This window comes from Procambarus clarkii, chromosome 12, assembly GCF_040958095.1.
Source record: "Procambarus clarkii isolate CNS0578487 chromosome 12, FALCON_Pclarkii_2.0, whole genome shotgun sequence".
Taxonomy (NCBI): Eukaryota; Metazoa; Arthropoda; class Malacostraca; order Decapoda; family Cambaridae; genus Procambarus; species Procambarus clarkii.
Window position 1 is genome coordinate 12,409,513 of NC_091161.1, and position 16,812 is coordinate 12,426,324.

Sequence of the window (16,812 nt, forward strand, 5' to 3'; positions counted from 1 at the left end):
GCTGGTGCAGCTGCGGTGGCTGGTGCAGCTGCGGTGACTGGTGCAGCTGCGGTGACTGGTGCAGCTGCGGTGGCTGGTGCAGCTGCGGTGGCTGGTGCAGCTGCGGTGGCTGGTGCAGCTGCGGTGACTGGTGCAGCTGCGGTGACTGGTGCAGCTGCGGTGACTGGTGCAGCTGCGGTGGCTGGTGCAGCTGTGGTGATTCCTTTAGTTGACTTCTCTCTCTGGTGTAGATATCTCCTGGTCTTTCTCCAGTTCTTATCACCTTACACTTTCTTGGATTGAACTCCAACAGCCATGAGTCTGCCCGCTCCCAAAATTGTCCTTGGATTTTGTATTCATGAGCTTTGCATCATTTGTAAACATTGACATGTACAAACTCATTGGCTGAGATAGGTTATTTTTATACATGAAAAGTATCAATGGTGCTTAAGATTGAGCCGTGCAGGTTATCTTCTTGAGGTTATCTTGAGATGATTTCGGAGCTTTAGTGTCCCCGCGGTCCGGTCCTCGACCAGGCCTCCACCCCCCAGGAAGCAGCCCGTGACAGCTGACTCACAACCAGGTACCTATTTTACTGCTACGTAACAGGGGCATAGGGTGAAAGAAACTCTGCCCATTGTTTCTCCCCGGCGTCCGGGATCGAACCCGGGACCACAGGATCACAAGTCCAGCGTTCCGTCCGCTCGGCTCCCATATCTACTTCCTCAGTGTGTTTTCTCTCAACTACATTAACTTGTATGTTATCTAGTGTTTCTTCAAGCCACTTTTCGTCTTACAACCTTGGTCATCACATTGTTCTTGTAAAGACCTTTTGATCTATCTTATTGAGTTCCTCTTCAACCTCGTAATTTTGTGTGAATATTCCTCATGTCTCAAGCTTCTCACACAGCATCTTGTATGGCTATGCAAACTCTTAGGTTGTATTTGCGTAGCATTTGCAAGGGTGTCTTCAAATTGCCACTTAGCTTCGCTCATGACTAGAATGTACTCATTTGACTATTGTGGCTCCCTTATTGTCTTCTACACACTAGAAGGTAAAGGGCCGACGACGTTTCGGTCCGTCCTGGACCATTCTCAAGTCAATTGTCTTGAGAATGGACATCGACTTGAGAATGGTCCAGGACGGACCGAAACGTCGTCGTCCCTTCACCTCCTAGTGTGTGGTCTGGTCAACATGGTTATACATGAGTTGTGAGGTACTGATGTGTGAGTGGTGAGGCAGTGGTGTGTAAATGAGGGGCTGTAAAAGTGGTGATATTATGCATGGATGGTGAGGTAGTGATGCATGAAGGAGAGGAATGGTGTATATATATATATACCAGTCAGCAGAAGGGAGCGATGAGGCAGAAGTAAGGGGACTCCCCCGGCTCTGTATTTTGTTTGTCTGGTGTCAGGGTCGGTGGAGGTGCGGAAGGTGACCCATCCGCGCCACAAGCTGGAGAGGGAAGACACCACCAAGTCCAACAGTCCCTCGCTCAGCGGCGGCAACTTCCTCGATGTGCCGCGCTCAGACACCCTCATCAGCGTCTCTGACAAGCGTCCAGGTGAGTCCTTCCTCCCTCATTCATCCCTAATGTCACCCCTTCTTCACTGGGGTGAGTCCTTCCTCCCTCATTCATCCCTAATGTCACCCCTTCTTCACTGGGGTGAGTCCTTCCTCCCTCATTCATCCCTAATGTCACCCCTTCTTCACTGGGGTGAGTCCTTCCTCCCTCATTCATCCCTAATGTCACCTCTTCTTCACTGGGGTGAGTCCTTCCTCCCTCATTCATCCCTAATGTCACCCCTTCTTCACTGTTTTATCCATTCCTCTCTTGTTTCACTCTCATTATTCCCCTCTCTTGCTTTTGGAACGCGTTTACATGTACGTAGTTGGTGACCAAATCAGAGAACACTGTATAAACATCAGAGGTCCGCGGTTGTTCAACGTTCTCCCAACGAGTATAAGAAATATTGCCGGAACAACCGTAGACATCTTCAAGAGGAAACTAGATTTATTCCTCCAAGGAGTACCGGACCAACCGGGCTGTGGTGGGTATGTGGGCCTGCGGGCCGCTCCAAGCAACAGCCTGGTGGACCAAACTCTCACAAGTCAAGCCTGGCCTCGGGCCGGGCTGTGGTGGGTATGTGGGCCTGCGGGCCGCTCCAAGCAACAGCCTAGTGGACCAAACTCTCACAAGTCAAGCCTGGCCTCGGGCCGGTGCAGCTGGGGTGAAGTTCTTGAGTTCCAAGAAGTTCTTCTTGGGGGAGTAGAAGAACTCCCAGAACCCCATCAACCAGGTATCATCCAGGTACACCAGAAGATAAGGAGACGACGACGTTTCGGTCTGTCCTCGACCATTATAAAGTCAATGGTCCAGGACGGACCGAAACGTCGTCGTGACCACCTCCAAACACGTACTTTATATAGGTCATTGTGAAGGGCATGACAATCATCTTGGTTTCCTGTTTAGTAGCTTAGCATCTTCAGCAAATTGTTCATACAATTCTGTATCCCTTCTGGTATATCATTTATGTACATAATGAACATTACTGGGACAAGAACTGAACCCTGTGGTACTCCGCTAGTAACACTCCTCTAGTCAGATACATTGTCTTTGATTACTGCCCTCATCTTTGTCAGGTAGAAAATTGTTCATCCATGTCAGCAGTCTCCCTGTCACCCCTCCAGCAAGTTCCAGTTTCCAAAACAACCTCTTGTGTGGGACTTTGTCAAAAGCCTCTGTGTCTGCCTGTCTCTTTGTCTCTGTCCTGTGTTTGCCTTCACCTTGATCAATTTTACCTTTGCTGTGTATGTGTGTGTGTGTGTAATTACCTAAGAGTACACTACATACAGAAATCACAATAGCGTGATTCATCAAATGAACAAATCCACAAGGGCCGAGACGTAGGTTCGAACCTACGTCCAAGAGGATCCCAGACGGGCCTTAATCGTAGGCGTTATTACGTACGCCTTACGATTAGTTCTTATACCATGTCGTAGCTCGGTCGATTGAGGCGCGTATGGGATCCTTTCGGATGTAGGTTCGAACCCCCGTCATGGCCCTTGTGGATTTGTTCATTTAGCTAAGAGGATGAGAGTTACAGGATGAGAGCTATGCTCGTGGTGTCCCGTCTTCCCAGCACTCTTTGTCATATAACGCTTTGAAACTACTGACAATCTTGGCCTCCACCACTACCTCACTTAACTTGTTCCAACCGTCTACCACTCTGTTTGCGAAAGAAAACTTTGTAATATTTTTTGGCACCTTTGTTTCTTTAGCTTGAGTCTGTGTCCTCTTGTTTGTGAAGTTGCTGGTTTCAGGAATTTCTTTGTGAATTTGATCAATTAATTTTATTATTTTGTAAGTGGTGATCATAACCTCTTTTTCTACCATTTTCTAACTTTGGCATATTTACCGCCTCTAGTCTCTCGTAATTCTTGTTGTTCAGTTCTGGAAGCCAGTTTGTAGCCTGCCATTGCACCTTTTCCAGTTTATTTATGTGCTTCTGGAAATTTGGGCACCATACAACTGCTGCACATTCCAGTTTTGGTCTCACAAAAGTCATGAACCATTTCTTTAGTATTTCACCAGCCATATAATTAACAGCAAAGCTGAAGTTATAAAGCAACGCATACGCTCCTTTCACAATGTTCTTTGTATTCCTCTTGCGGCAGCTTACTATCCAAAACCATTCCTAGATCTTATTGGTGGTCTATTTTCTCCAATTCCACATTTCCTAACACAGTATGACATTTATTCACATTAAATTCCATTCGCCACTTGTCGCTCCATGCACTTTTTTTTATCTAAATCAATTTATAATAATAATAATAATTAAATATTTACAAGAAGGTACACTGGGTATGTGAGATTACACAAGATTGGGAGTTTTACATTCTTGCAAAGCCACTAACATGCATAGCATTTCGGGCAGGTCCTTAATCTAACATATCAGACAAGATGAAAAGGTACATTGTAGCAAAATGTATATCTACATATATCAACAGTATAAATTGACATCTACAGTGGAGCACCTTCTACTTCACTGCCCTCGATTTCATAGCGCTCGCGTCAGACTAGAGTTCCGTTCGTAGGCTGAATATTCCCCGCCTCACAGTTCCCGTTCTCCTTGACGGGGCAGGTGCGAGAGACGAAGACGTCCGTCATGACATCCTTCGCCATACCTTCCGCTTCATCCGTCATGTCCGCGGCCTGAAGAGACTGTAAAATTTGTCGCAGGAGGAGATTGTAGGGTCTATGGCCTGAAGAGACTATAGGGACCCCATCCCTTCGCTATTTCCCGGTATCGGGCAGCCGGGGCGCATCCGATCCCACGATCGTCGTCGCCCCTAAATTAACACAACAACAACATTTGACATCCTGTTTTGGATAATTGGATAATAATCTCCCAATTTAAAGCTCAGTGTAGGAAACTACGAAGATGAAATTAGGTACTTTTTGGTTTTGCTTTTAAATGAGGCAAAAGTTTGACAGCTTTTCAATTCACTAGGGAGTGAGTTCCATAGACTAGGTCCCTTAATTTGCATTGAGTGTTTACACAGATTAAGTTTTAAGACACATTCTCTTGTGGCAACTGCATTTACAAAACCCTGTTCTTAAATGCAAACCATGCTCTGAAACTCTCCCTGGACAGATGTAATAGGACCCATTATCACCACACCAGAAATAAATCTCTCTTTGATATCCCCAGGGTCAAACTTAATCTGTGTAAACACTCTATGCAAATTAAGGGACCTAGTCTATGGAACTCACTCCCTAGTGAATTGAAAAGCTGTCAAACTTTTGCCTCATTTAAAAGCAAAACCAAAAAGTACCTAATTTCATCTTTGTAGTTTCCTACACTGAGCTTTAAATTTGCTCTGTATCTAGTGTTACCCAATCTCCCAATTTTTATGTTCTTAACCCAAACAACCTTATCATTGTGTTCAGTGCTGTCTTCTTTTATGTGCTAGCCATATGCTGTATTGTGCCTACCAATTTTTGTCAACGACCATTCAAGCTGTCATTGCAATCAATCTGAGCTACCTATGTGCTTTAATATACCTACAATTTTCTCTCATCTTTTATTTTTTTTTCTTGCCTTGTAACTGTTATCATTTTTTATAAATTTTGCAAGTATTTACCTACTTAAAATTTTCTTAGATTAAGGACCTGCCCGAAACGCTGCGCGTACTAGTGGCTTTACAAGATTGTAATTACTATATTATGTATCCTCACAATCCCAATGTACCTTCTTGTATATATATATATAAATAAATAAATAGATAATGGGTGTGTGAGCGTAGCATTAAGCTGCCTTCGGACATGTAATCATTCACTTGTGTGTGTTGCAGAGACTCGACGGCCGTCTATCCTACCGGTGCCGGACATGTTCACGGGCTCCAGCCTCAACATCTCTGGCCAGGAGCGAGGTAGTGAGGAGGCCTCAGGTGAGAGTGATGACGAGGTCGATGACGTCCCATGGAGGTCGCCCTCGGAGATGATAGCGTAAGTCCCCCCTCCCCCCCCAGCATAACAACTACCTTTAAAAACTTGTGTAAGGAATCATTCAGAACCTTGTATACCAAAGGAAGATCCTGTGTAACACATCAACTTAGTTTTTATGATAGAGCCACAGAGATACTACAGCAAAGAGGTGATTGGGTTGACTGCATTTATCTGGACCTAAAAAAGGCTTTTGATAGTCCCACACAAGAGGCTGTTCTGGAAACTGGAACATGCTAGAGGGATGACAGGGAGACTTCTGACATGAATGAAAATATTTCTAACTGAAAGACAGATGAGGGCAGTAATTAGAGACAATGTATCTGACTGGAGGAGGGTTACTAGCAGAGTACCACAGGGTTCAGTTCTTGTAAGAGTAATGCTCCTCATCTACATAAATGATCTACCAGAAGGAATACAGAATTATATGAACATGTTTGCTGATGATGCTTTAAGCTAGTAGGAAAGATAGGAGACCTAGATGATTGTCATACCCTTCAAATTTATGTAGACAAGTCCTTTGGGCGACAAATGGTATATGGAATTCAATGTGAATAAATGCCACGTTATAGAATGGGGAATCGGAGAAAATAGACCACACACAACTTACACATTATGTGGAAAGGTATTAAAGAACTGTAACAAAGAGATCTAGAGGTGGTTTTGGATAGTAAACTGTCACCAGAGGAACACACAAGTTATTTATTCCTGAATAAAATAATAATATTATTATTATTATTACAAAGAACATTGAGTGAAGATTATATGCTATCCTCTAACTTGAGAATCATTTTTAACCACTGCAACACGCAAGTTTTATGATTCATTACATTTCATACATGCAATAATTTGTTTGTACTAATAATAAATTCATTTATTTTTTATTTTCCATTCCATATTATTGTATTTTTGTAACGGACATTAATCTCTTTTATGATAGTTCAGTGTTGACCAGACCACACACTAGAAAGTGAAGGGACGACGACGTTTCGACAATCGACTTGAGAATGGACGGACCGAAACGTCGTCGTCCCTTCACCTTCTAGTGTGTGGCTTGGTCAACATATTTCAGCTACGTTATTGTGACTCCTCGTCTGCAGATAGTTCAGTGCTTACCCTTGATTGTAGCTGCTTGCAGGCAGGTGTTGGAGTAGTTATTTGAGTACAGGTGTTGTAGTAATGGCAGTTGTTCTTGCAGGATCGTGAAGGGGTTCCCACCCGTGTCCCCCTACATTGGTGTGAGTCCCACCCTCTGCTACCTGCTGAAGGAGAAGAAACCCCTCTGCTGCCTCCAGCTGGCCCAGGTAGGTGCTGTCGCCTTGCTTCTGCCGCTACTACTAATGCACTCTGATAATAGTATAGCCAAACAGGTCTTCCAGCTCACCGGTAGATGGCTTCATGTTGCTCATTTGCCCTGGCTAAAAGTAGGTTACATCCAAAGATAGAGTATATGAACAAATCCACAAGGACCGTGATGAGGGTTCAAACCTACGTCAGAGAGGTTTCAGACGCGCCTTAATCGGATTTGTTCGTTTGATGCATCACGCTTTTCTGATTTCTGTGTGTAATGGAGTTTATAATGTACTCCTAAGGCAAAGTAATAACATAATCATTGTAATTATATCCACTCATCATGTTATGATTCAAATGAGTAAAGACAATGTTATATTAATCTGTTAGTCATTTAGTTAAATGCTTATGTGAAGTGTGTGCATGAAAGTGGCAGTTAAATATGAATCAGTGACCTGAATTATAATAGACTATAGTTGAGCTCTGCAAAGACAACTGGAGCTGAAAATCTTTGTAGTATAAAACAAAAAAGTAGTGCATTCCTTCATATGTTTTGTTTGGCCTATAAATTTTTTTTGTTCAGCACTGTACGGTTTAAGAAGTGCATCCCGTAGCTGTAACATTTGAAATGTCTTAAGGTATCTTCGTGCAGTCTCATTTTAAATAATTTATAGTGGAGTAGTGGGCAGGTATATAAATTATATAGTGGGCTTGTATATAAATTATAGAGTAGTGGGCATGTATATAAATTAAAAGGGAAGATTTTTTTTTATCCGCCATAAGACCTTGCTTCAGTGAGATGATAATTTAGTATATATTTCTGAATATTGTTTACCTTACACAGAGAGTAATACCACTAACGTAACTGCATCAATGAGAAAATCCGCAGGAGCACTGATGGGGATTCGAACCTGTGTACTGGGTGTTCTGATGCACACGCGCTAGACAATCAGGCCACGACATGGTCAAAAGAATTGCAACCTTTAGTTCTTCTGAACACACGAGGGCTTCCTGAGGCTTCCGCTGAAGCCGGACCAGGTCTGATGGCGGTCTGATATCTTGCCAATTAATTAGAGAGAGAGTGAGGGAGATATAGATCTATTATTATTCCCAAGTTTTGTATCAGGTCTGGGAGGGCAGATTCACGAAGTAGTTACGCAAGCACTTGTGAACCTGTACATCGTTTCTTAATCTTTGGCGACTTTGTTTTCAATTATTAAACAGCTAATGAGTTGCGAAACATCAGGAGGTTGTTTATGACAATAACAACAGTTGATTGGCAAGTTTTCATGCTTGTAAACTGTTTAATAAATGTAACCATTATTACATCTGTAATAAAGCTTGAGGAAAGATGTACACGTTTGAAAGTATTTGCCTACCTGCTTCATGAATCTGGCCCCTGATCACAAAGTCTATGACTAGACTAGTTTGTGGACACCATAAAGGGATTACAGTTTCATGGTGCGCCTTCAAGGCGAGTATTACCGGAAAACTCCTTCAAATTGGAATATTTTAGCTAAGAGCCATAGCTAAATACCCTCCATCATGAAAGAATTACCAAGCAAGTTCATAGCAATACAGTGGCAAAAACTGTGCACTGGTTTTCCTTATTCCCGGGTTCAGGAAAGCTGCATTCAAGAACGGCAGAAATAGCCGAGGAGACGCATCTCTGCAGATGGCGGTCAGCTGTGTATAGTAGTAGTAGTAGGCAGCCATCAGTCAAATGCTGTGAGTACTACTGTACCGTAGTAGTAGGCAGCCATCAGTCAAATGCTGTGAGTACTACTGTACCGTGAGGGTCCTCCACTATTACACTGCAAATATGGAATATTGTTTGCATATAGTGCCTGAGCTGCATAGTGCCAACTATGCAGCTCAGGCACTACTACACTGCCAACCATACAGCTCAGGCACTACTACACTGCCAACCATACAGCTCAGGCACTACTACACTGCCAACCATACAGCTCAGGCACTACTACACTGCCAACCATACAGCTCAGGCACTACTACACTGCCAACCATACAGCTCAGGCACTACTACACTGCCAACCATACAGCTCAGGCACTACTACACTGCCAACCATACAGCTCAGGCACTACTACACTGCCAACCATACAGCTCAGGCACTACTAATTTTGTACAAAATAAATTAGAGACTGCAAATGTTGCTACTAATCATTTCAAGAAGCTATTATCTGCCACTACGGTACAGTATTGGTATATGGAGAGACTTAGATACACACTCACTGGCCCCATCACATCAAACGTAAACACTAATCAACCAAAGTAATGTGTCAGTGCAAGAAAGTTAACCTTATCTTGAGGTTATCTTGAGATGATTTAGAGGCTGAGCATCCCTGTGGCCCGGTCCTCGACCAGGCCTCCTTTTTGTTACACCCCCCCATTCCCCCAGGAAGCAGCCTGTAGCAGCTGTCTAACTCCCAGGTACCTATTTACTGCTAACCTTGCCATTAATATTACACACTTAACTCAGAATAGCTATAAACTTACAGAATGAACTCAGAATATACTCAGAATAGCTATAAACTAAGGGTGATCAGGGGTGATCTCCGTTGATCTGGAGACTCGATATTGGAAACAATTTTGGCATATTTAATAAAAAATGAACTCGTAAGCCAGAATGGTTATAGCCGCAGCACTGTAATATTCTGTTGCTGTATTCATAAGAGTTCCTTAAAAAAGCTCCACCATCCACAGGGCCTATTCTTCCAGCACTGAAAGTGTGCACCCATTGCCAAAATGGCTATGAGAAATTGGTGTGATGATCCAGCAAGACAATTCACAGGCTGATGTTGAGTGAGATCTACCTCCCAATCCAACCCATCTTGAGGTTATCTTGAGATGATTTCGGGGCTTTAGTGTCCCCGCGGCCCAGTCCTCGACCAGGCCTCCTCCCACAGAAAGCAGCCCGTGACAGCTGACTAACACCCAGGTACCTATTTTACTGCTAGGTAACAGGGGCATAGGGTGAAAGAAACTCTGGCCATTGTTTCTCGCCGGTGCCTGGGATCGAACCCGGGACCACAGGATCACAAGTCCAGTGCACTGTCCGCTCAGCCGACTGGCTCCCGTCCTCTTAAAATTACCTCGCTTTTCGCTCGTTTGCCCGTATGGCCAAAATGGACGTACAGTAATTTGAAATACTCCACACCACAGAAGGATTCGAACCCAGAATTCTTCTGGGGTGGATTCGGATATTGGCTTGGGGACCATTCACGCCTGTTTGCATTTGTGTTGCTCACGTAGCCCCACAAAGTGAAGTGATGTGATTAAATATCTATGCCCAAGTTTACCACCGAGAGCTCTCTCGGATCTTGGATAAATAGTCTCACAACTACCAAGATTTTTGTACAGTTGTATGGTCTAGTGGTTAGTGTGGAGTTCTCAGCTATAGTGTGTGTGTGTGTGTGTGTGTGTGTGTGTGTGTGTGTGTGTGTGTGTGTGTGTGTAATTACCTAAGTGTAGTTACAGGATAAGAGCTACGCTCGTGGTGTCCCGTCTTCCCAACACTCTTTGTCATATAACACTTTGAAACTACTGATGTGTAGTGTGTGTGTGTGTGTGTGTGTGTGTGTGTGTGTGTGTGTGTATTATAATAGACACAGTATATAGCAACAACTGTGAATAAGAATAAGCTTCATATATCATCTGATACATTTAAAACTGCTATAATACAATAATGGAATAATGTGAACGACTCACAGTTGATACTGTGTGCAAAACCTTAAGAGTCTAGCATGCAAACTGGCAGTTACGAGAAACTTTCCACTGAGATGATGCTAATTTCCTTAGTAGGAATAGAGTGGTTGGGTTTACACAGTAGTGGAGTAGACTACTCTGTATACCTGCTGTGCGTTAGGTATACATCAGTGTATCAACGTGAAACCATTACTAAGCTTCGAATTACAACAAATTTGATGTAAAATTTTTTGACAAATTCATTCTTATTTTACTTAAAACAAGCATTTAATTGTATATTGAATGTCTTACATCACGAGGTAGTCTTATCCTAAATTGTGTTTATAAATCGTACTGTAATTTGAAGCTGAAGAGGTGGGTTTATTTTTATTTCCTGTGTAGTGTTAGTTTGCCTAAGGTAAACAATGGCCCAGATTAAGGAGGCAACCACCTTAGGTTTAACCACCCTGAGGCAACCACCCTGAGGCAACCACCCTGAGGCAACAACCCTGAGGCAACCACCCTGAGTCTAATAGCTGTTTGGGTGGAAGACTGTTCCTGAATGTTGAGGAATTTACTAACTTAGTTTCTGTTCATCTACATTGTTTATACTGTATTCACATTTGGTCATAAAATTATAGTCACAGGATTTTTTTGTTATTCGTTGTTGGATGACTTATGAATTTACAATACTTTAGCCACTTTCAAAGGCAGATTTGTCATTAGTAACTGTGAGGTATGAGCAGTTGAAGATGCAGTACTGTATATTGTAAGGCAGTGAGTGGCGGTGTGGTAGGCAGGGGGGCCAGATTCACGAAGCAGTTATGCAGGTACTTACGAACCTGTGCATCTTTCCTCCATCTTTGACGGCTTTGGTTACATTTATTAAACAGTTTACAAGCATGAAAACTTGCCAATCAACTGTTGTTATTGTTATAAACAGTCTCCTGGTGCTTCGGAGCTCATTAACTGTTTAATAATTATAAACAAAGCCGCCAAAGATTGAGAAAAGATGTACAGGTTTGTAAGTGCTTGCGTAACTGCTAAGTGAATATGGCCCCAGGGGCGCAAGCCTCACCCACCGTCACGATAAATACTCTTCTGCAATATGACTTGAATGTTATTTTTGCCATGACTTGGACTGGACCTAAGAATGCGTGTCGTGTTGTGTAGATGTAGTTGTAGTTAGAACTGTTGGTAATGCTCTGTCGCTCTCTACATTCCTCCATCTTTCACTCTTTTGTTTTTAATCTGCTGTCTAGCTAACCATATTTCTTTGTCCTTTCAGAATAGTATCCGTCCTGTAAGTTTTGCATGGTGTTTATTTGTGAAGTGTATTTTATATATTTTTTTCCACTAACCAAGTCACCATAAGCTGTGTGTGTGTGTCCGAAGTCAGATAAGTAAAGTTGCCTTACTGTCGAGTGTCATGATAACCCTTACTCACAGCTTATGATAGCTGCTTGGCATATTTATCAGCAATAATTGGAACAAATGAGACATAATCCTCGTGTGCCCAGATACAGTGACCCACCAATAGTGATTTGCTCCACACATGAATCTCGTATACACATACACGCATGACTATCACAAACATGTATATCAATAGAACAAGGGGGAACGGATGGGAGCTTGAGACTCAGATGTGTCATAGAGATGTTAGAAAGTTTTCTATTAGCGTAAGAGTAGTGGGGAAATGGAATGACCTAAAGGAGCAGGTTGTTGAGGCTCACTCCGTTCATAACATTAAAAGCAGGTATGATAAGGAAATGGGCCAGGAATCATTGCATTAGATAACCAGTGGTTAGAAAAGCGGGGTCCATGAGATAGAGCTCGATCCTGCAGGCACAAATAGGTGAATACACACACACACACCTATATGTCCAGTACAGTATCAATAAAAATGGTAGTCGAGAGGAACCTCAATAGACCCGTATCATTAACAAGTATGGTAGTCAAAACACTAAAAAAAAAATAGTTAAAAGAACATGGGTAGAACACCTAGAGAGTAGTGACAATAATGGAGTCAATATGGTTTTCGAACAGGAAGATCCTGTGTAACAAATCTTCTAAGTTTTTATGATAGAGCCTCAAGAGATACTACAGGAAAGAGGTGGTTGGGTTGACTGTCTATCTGGACCTAAAAAAGGCTTTTGATAGTCCAACACAAGAGGCTGTTCTGGAAACTGGAACATGCTGGAGGGGTGACGAGAAGACTTCTGATATGGATGAAAACAATTCTAACTGACAGACAGATGAGGGGCAGTATTCAGGGACAATGTATCTGACTGGAGGAGTGTTACTAGCAGAGTACCACAGGGTTCAGTTCTTGTACCAGTAATGTTCATCGTCTACATAAATGATCTACCAGAATGAATACAGAATTATATGAACATGTTTGCTGATGATGATAAGATACTGAGGAAGATAATAGATGCAGATGATTGTAATGTCCTTCAAATTGATCTAGCTAAAATAAGTGCTTGGAGCGACAAGTGGCAAATGGAATTCATTGTGAATAAATGCCATGTTATGGAATGTGGAATCGGAGAAAATAGAACCCACACAACTTACAAATTACGTGGAAAGGAATTATAGAACTCTAATAAAGGAGACCTGGGAATGGTTTTGGATAGTAAGCTGTCGCCAGAGGAACACATAAAGAACATTGTGAGAGGAGCGTATGCGTCGATTTCCAACTTCAGACTTGCTTTAAATTATATGGCTGGTGAAATACTAAAGAAACTGTTCATGACTTGTGAGGCCAAATTTGGAATATTAAGCACTTGTATGGTTCCCAAATCTCAAGAAGCACGTAAATAAACTGGAGAAGGTGCAATGGCATGCTACAAAATGGCTTCCAAAACTGAAAAACAGGGTTAGGAGGAGAAACTGGAGGTTTTACACATGCCAAAACTAGAAGATTAGAAAAAAAGAGATCACTAACAAAATACTAACAGGAATCGATCAAATTGACAAAGAGAAATTCCTGAAACCAGCAACTTCACAAACACAAGGACACAGATTCAAGCTAAAGAAACACAGGTGCTGAAAAAATATTAGAAAGTTTTCTTTTACAAACAGTGGAAGATGGTTGGAACAAGTTAAGTGAGAAGGTGGTGGAGGCCAAGACCGTCAATAGTTTCAAAGCGTTATACGACTAAGAGTACTGGGAAGATGGGACACCACAAGCGTAGCTCTCATCCTGTAACTACACTTGGGTAATTACACATTATATACCTATATAATATATATATACAGTACATGCATAGACAGTACATACATACATACATAGTTAACTATTAAGTTTCTGACTGTATTATTTATTCAGTGATTTTGCAACTAGTATATTCTTTAGGCTAAAAAAAAATGATCAGTCGAATGTCGTGTGTGATAGGAGAGCAGACATTTGGTGGCGTCACAGTGTGGTGTGAGGATGCGACTGGCACTTCTTGTCTAGGACACATCTAGCTTCTTACACATTCGCATGACATTCTCCCCATAACCAGAGATGTGAGCACTCTACTTACACTAGTCTCTGTATAACTGCAATATTTTGGTCAGCAACTAATTTCATTAAAGTTAATAATCAGCCCTATAATAAGTGCTACCAGAAAATTGCGAATATATAGGAATGTGGAGTAGGCGTTTTGATCTCTGGAGGGTCACGAAACAGACTAGTGATTCCCCCTCCACCTGTTACAGCTGCACAATTTTGATTGCGTTTTTTTCACGGAATCCTTTGCCAACTATATGATTTTAATCCATTTGCTTTGCATCTTGCATCTGTAATTTTATATCTGATGAAGACTATTGACTGTTCACTGCAAACACCATATCCTATGACAGATGTGAACACGGGTATTATGTCCACTTTAGCCACGAAGTATTGTAGCTACTGTTAACCACGTGTTCATGTGTTGTAATTTGTAACCGAGGGTTTCACAGTTCACTTGAGCCAACATCATGACTCGAGTAGATGTATGTTAGGCACTTTGGCTTCCCCACATGCACAGAGTGCACATCACATCACTAATTACACTTTGGAAATTACCTATAAACTAGTAATCTTACAGATCACATATAAGTTAGTAACCTAACAAAGACAAAATTCTACATAGCATAATAGGTTCTGCAATATAAAAATGAGCATAAATCAGCCTTCTGCATTTTAGATAACTAAGATTTTTTGGATTGGTTTCTAATCCCTTTCCTCTGCTAGTAATACAATACAGATGTGGTGTATCACTAGTGAGGCTACCTTGTAAAATTGTCCTGAAATACAGGTATGTATTACTAGTAGTTGAAGTAATCTGCTACCAGTAGGCAGAACCCCCAAATTTGCATCATGTAAGGCACAGTATTCTGTGTTTTTCCTAATTAACTTTTTTGTATGTAAAGTGTTTTCAAATACACTGAGCCCGTTTGGTAAAATATAGTGGAGCCTTTAATAATGTATAATTGAAAGCATCTCAAGTTGAAATATTAACAGAATATTTGCGAGTGAAATATTGTACAAAGTTGATTGTTGATGAGCAACCAACAGACATGAACAACTCAAATCAAATCAAACATTTATCCAGGTAAAAGTTCATACATTCATGATTAGTTACAAATATAATGTTGGATATCTAGATAGAGCTAAGTAAATACTATGCTTAAAGCCACAAATACGCACCGTGTTTCGGGCAAGGTGTGGGAAATAACTTGGACTAAAACTTGAGTCTGAGGCTAGTGGGAGGGTACATTTTTGTTAGAAACAAAATTTACGTACTGCAGATAGCATTAATTAAATGTATAGCCTTTACAAATACTGTGCAGTATAAACTGACCCGTCAGACGTTGCTTCAGGATGCTTCTTCGCTGTAATGTTCTTTCTTGCTTGAAGCCCTTGGTGTCAGAATTATTTTGTTTGGAAATGACATATTTTACCATCGTAATATTATATATACAGTACTGTACTTAAGCCTAATTACATATATTTCAAAATTTTGCAATTTTTTTTATTATATACAGTAGTTTCTTTTTCTCTTACTTCCTCCTGTATGTAGAAAAGAAGTGAAGGTAAGTTTAAGAGGCTTTGCATCAGCCCTTCAACAGCAGCGACCTATAGGTGGGGACTGGGAAGGGGGTTCACTGGGGTTATATTAAGTCCACATCTGTGTCCACTTGGGGTCTACCCACGTATACTCACCCACCTTCAAGTTCAAGTATGTTATTGAGCCAAGAAAAAAATACATCGCAAAGAGATAGAATAGCGTAGGCTGTTTCTATCCCCCAAACTCGCCCCCCCTAACCCATTGATGTCGACCCCTCATTAGTCTGGGAAAAGTGTACCTTTGCACTGCTTTGATTTTCACCAAAGCAGTTACATTTGTGTTAGTGTTTACATCATTCACATCTATAGGTAGATGTATTAGGGGTTAGGATAGGTTACCTCCTCAATGATTTATACTTGTACTCGGCAGTATGCATCATACTACCGAGTACCAGCAGTATGATGTATACTACTGGTATACATCACAGTCAGCAGTATCATACTGCTGATTGTGTTGTTGTTGTTGTTGTTGTTGTTAAAGATTCACTACCTGGAACAAAAAGTTCCAAGTAACACGGGCTATGGTGAGCCCGCAGTGCTGATTGTGATGAAGGGGTCCAAGGAGTAGGAGACTGGTTTCACTGTATTGTTAGTGAATTTTATTACTTGACTGAGTGGTTATAAGTGATTGAAGATGCAAAGTGGGCCTAAGGTAGACAATGAGCACTTGTGTGGGAAGAGTCCATGCACTGTGTGTAATTTAATCAAGTGAGCCTATGTGAATAAGATTAGTAGAGTTGCAGTGATCAATGGAAAGGATAGTGCAGACATAACTCTTGTGTTAATACAAGCCAATACTGGCTTTACGCTTAGCCAAGTTGGGTGGGTGGGGGGGGGTTTACCTGTCGATGACTCGAAGGATCAACATCAAGCCTCCTGGTTGGTGGTTTGGTCATCCAAGCAATTTGACATGGCTGTTCACAGCCTGTGTGATCACGTTCGTTAAATTCGTGTTCGTCAAGTTCTCTCTTTAACACTGTGAGAAGTCGGCCAATTATGGCCCATATGTGTAAAAGGAGTGTGTTGAAAAGTCTTGGGCCCTTTGATGTTGTTAGTTCTCTTTCAACGTGCTTTATTGCACCTCTGCTTTTCATTGAGGTTGTTTTGAACCTCCTGCCATGCCTTTTCGTCTCATGTGGTATTATTTGTGTGTGCAGATTTGGAACCGGTCCTTCTAGTATTTTCCAATGGGTAAATTATTATTCATCTCCCCGGTACAGAATTAACATTGT

At 41.8% G+C, this 16,812-nt stretch overlaps 1 protein-coding gene across 19 annotated transcripts in view; it reads left to right on the top strand.

The window, feature by feature from the left end:
* Window positions 1–16,812, top strand: part of SLO2 (slowpoke 2) — a 591,490-nt gene that overhangs the window by 473,327 nt on the left and 101,351 nt on the right. For 13 of the 19 annotated variants that reach the window (XM_069323242.1, XM_069323238.1, XM_069323244.1 and 10 more), the window contains 4 exons: window positions 1,395–1,544; window positions 5,339–5,492; window positions 6,688–6,793; window positions 11,771–11,785. In XM_069323242.1, the coding sequence (XP_069179343.1) occupies window positions 1,395–1,544; window positions 5,339–5,492; window positions 6,688–6,793; window positions 11,771–11,785 (425 nt within the window). The remainder of the gene's footprint in view (window positions 1–1,394; window positions 1,545–5,338; window positions 5,493–6,687; window positions 6,794–11,770; window positions 11,786–16,812) is intronic. The other 6 variants (XM_069323243.1, XM_069323239.1, XM_069323247.1 and 3 more) reach the window with 1 other exon arrangement.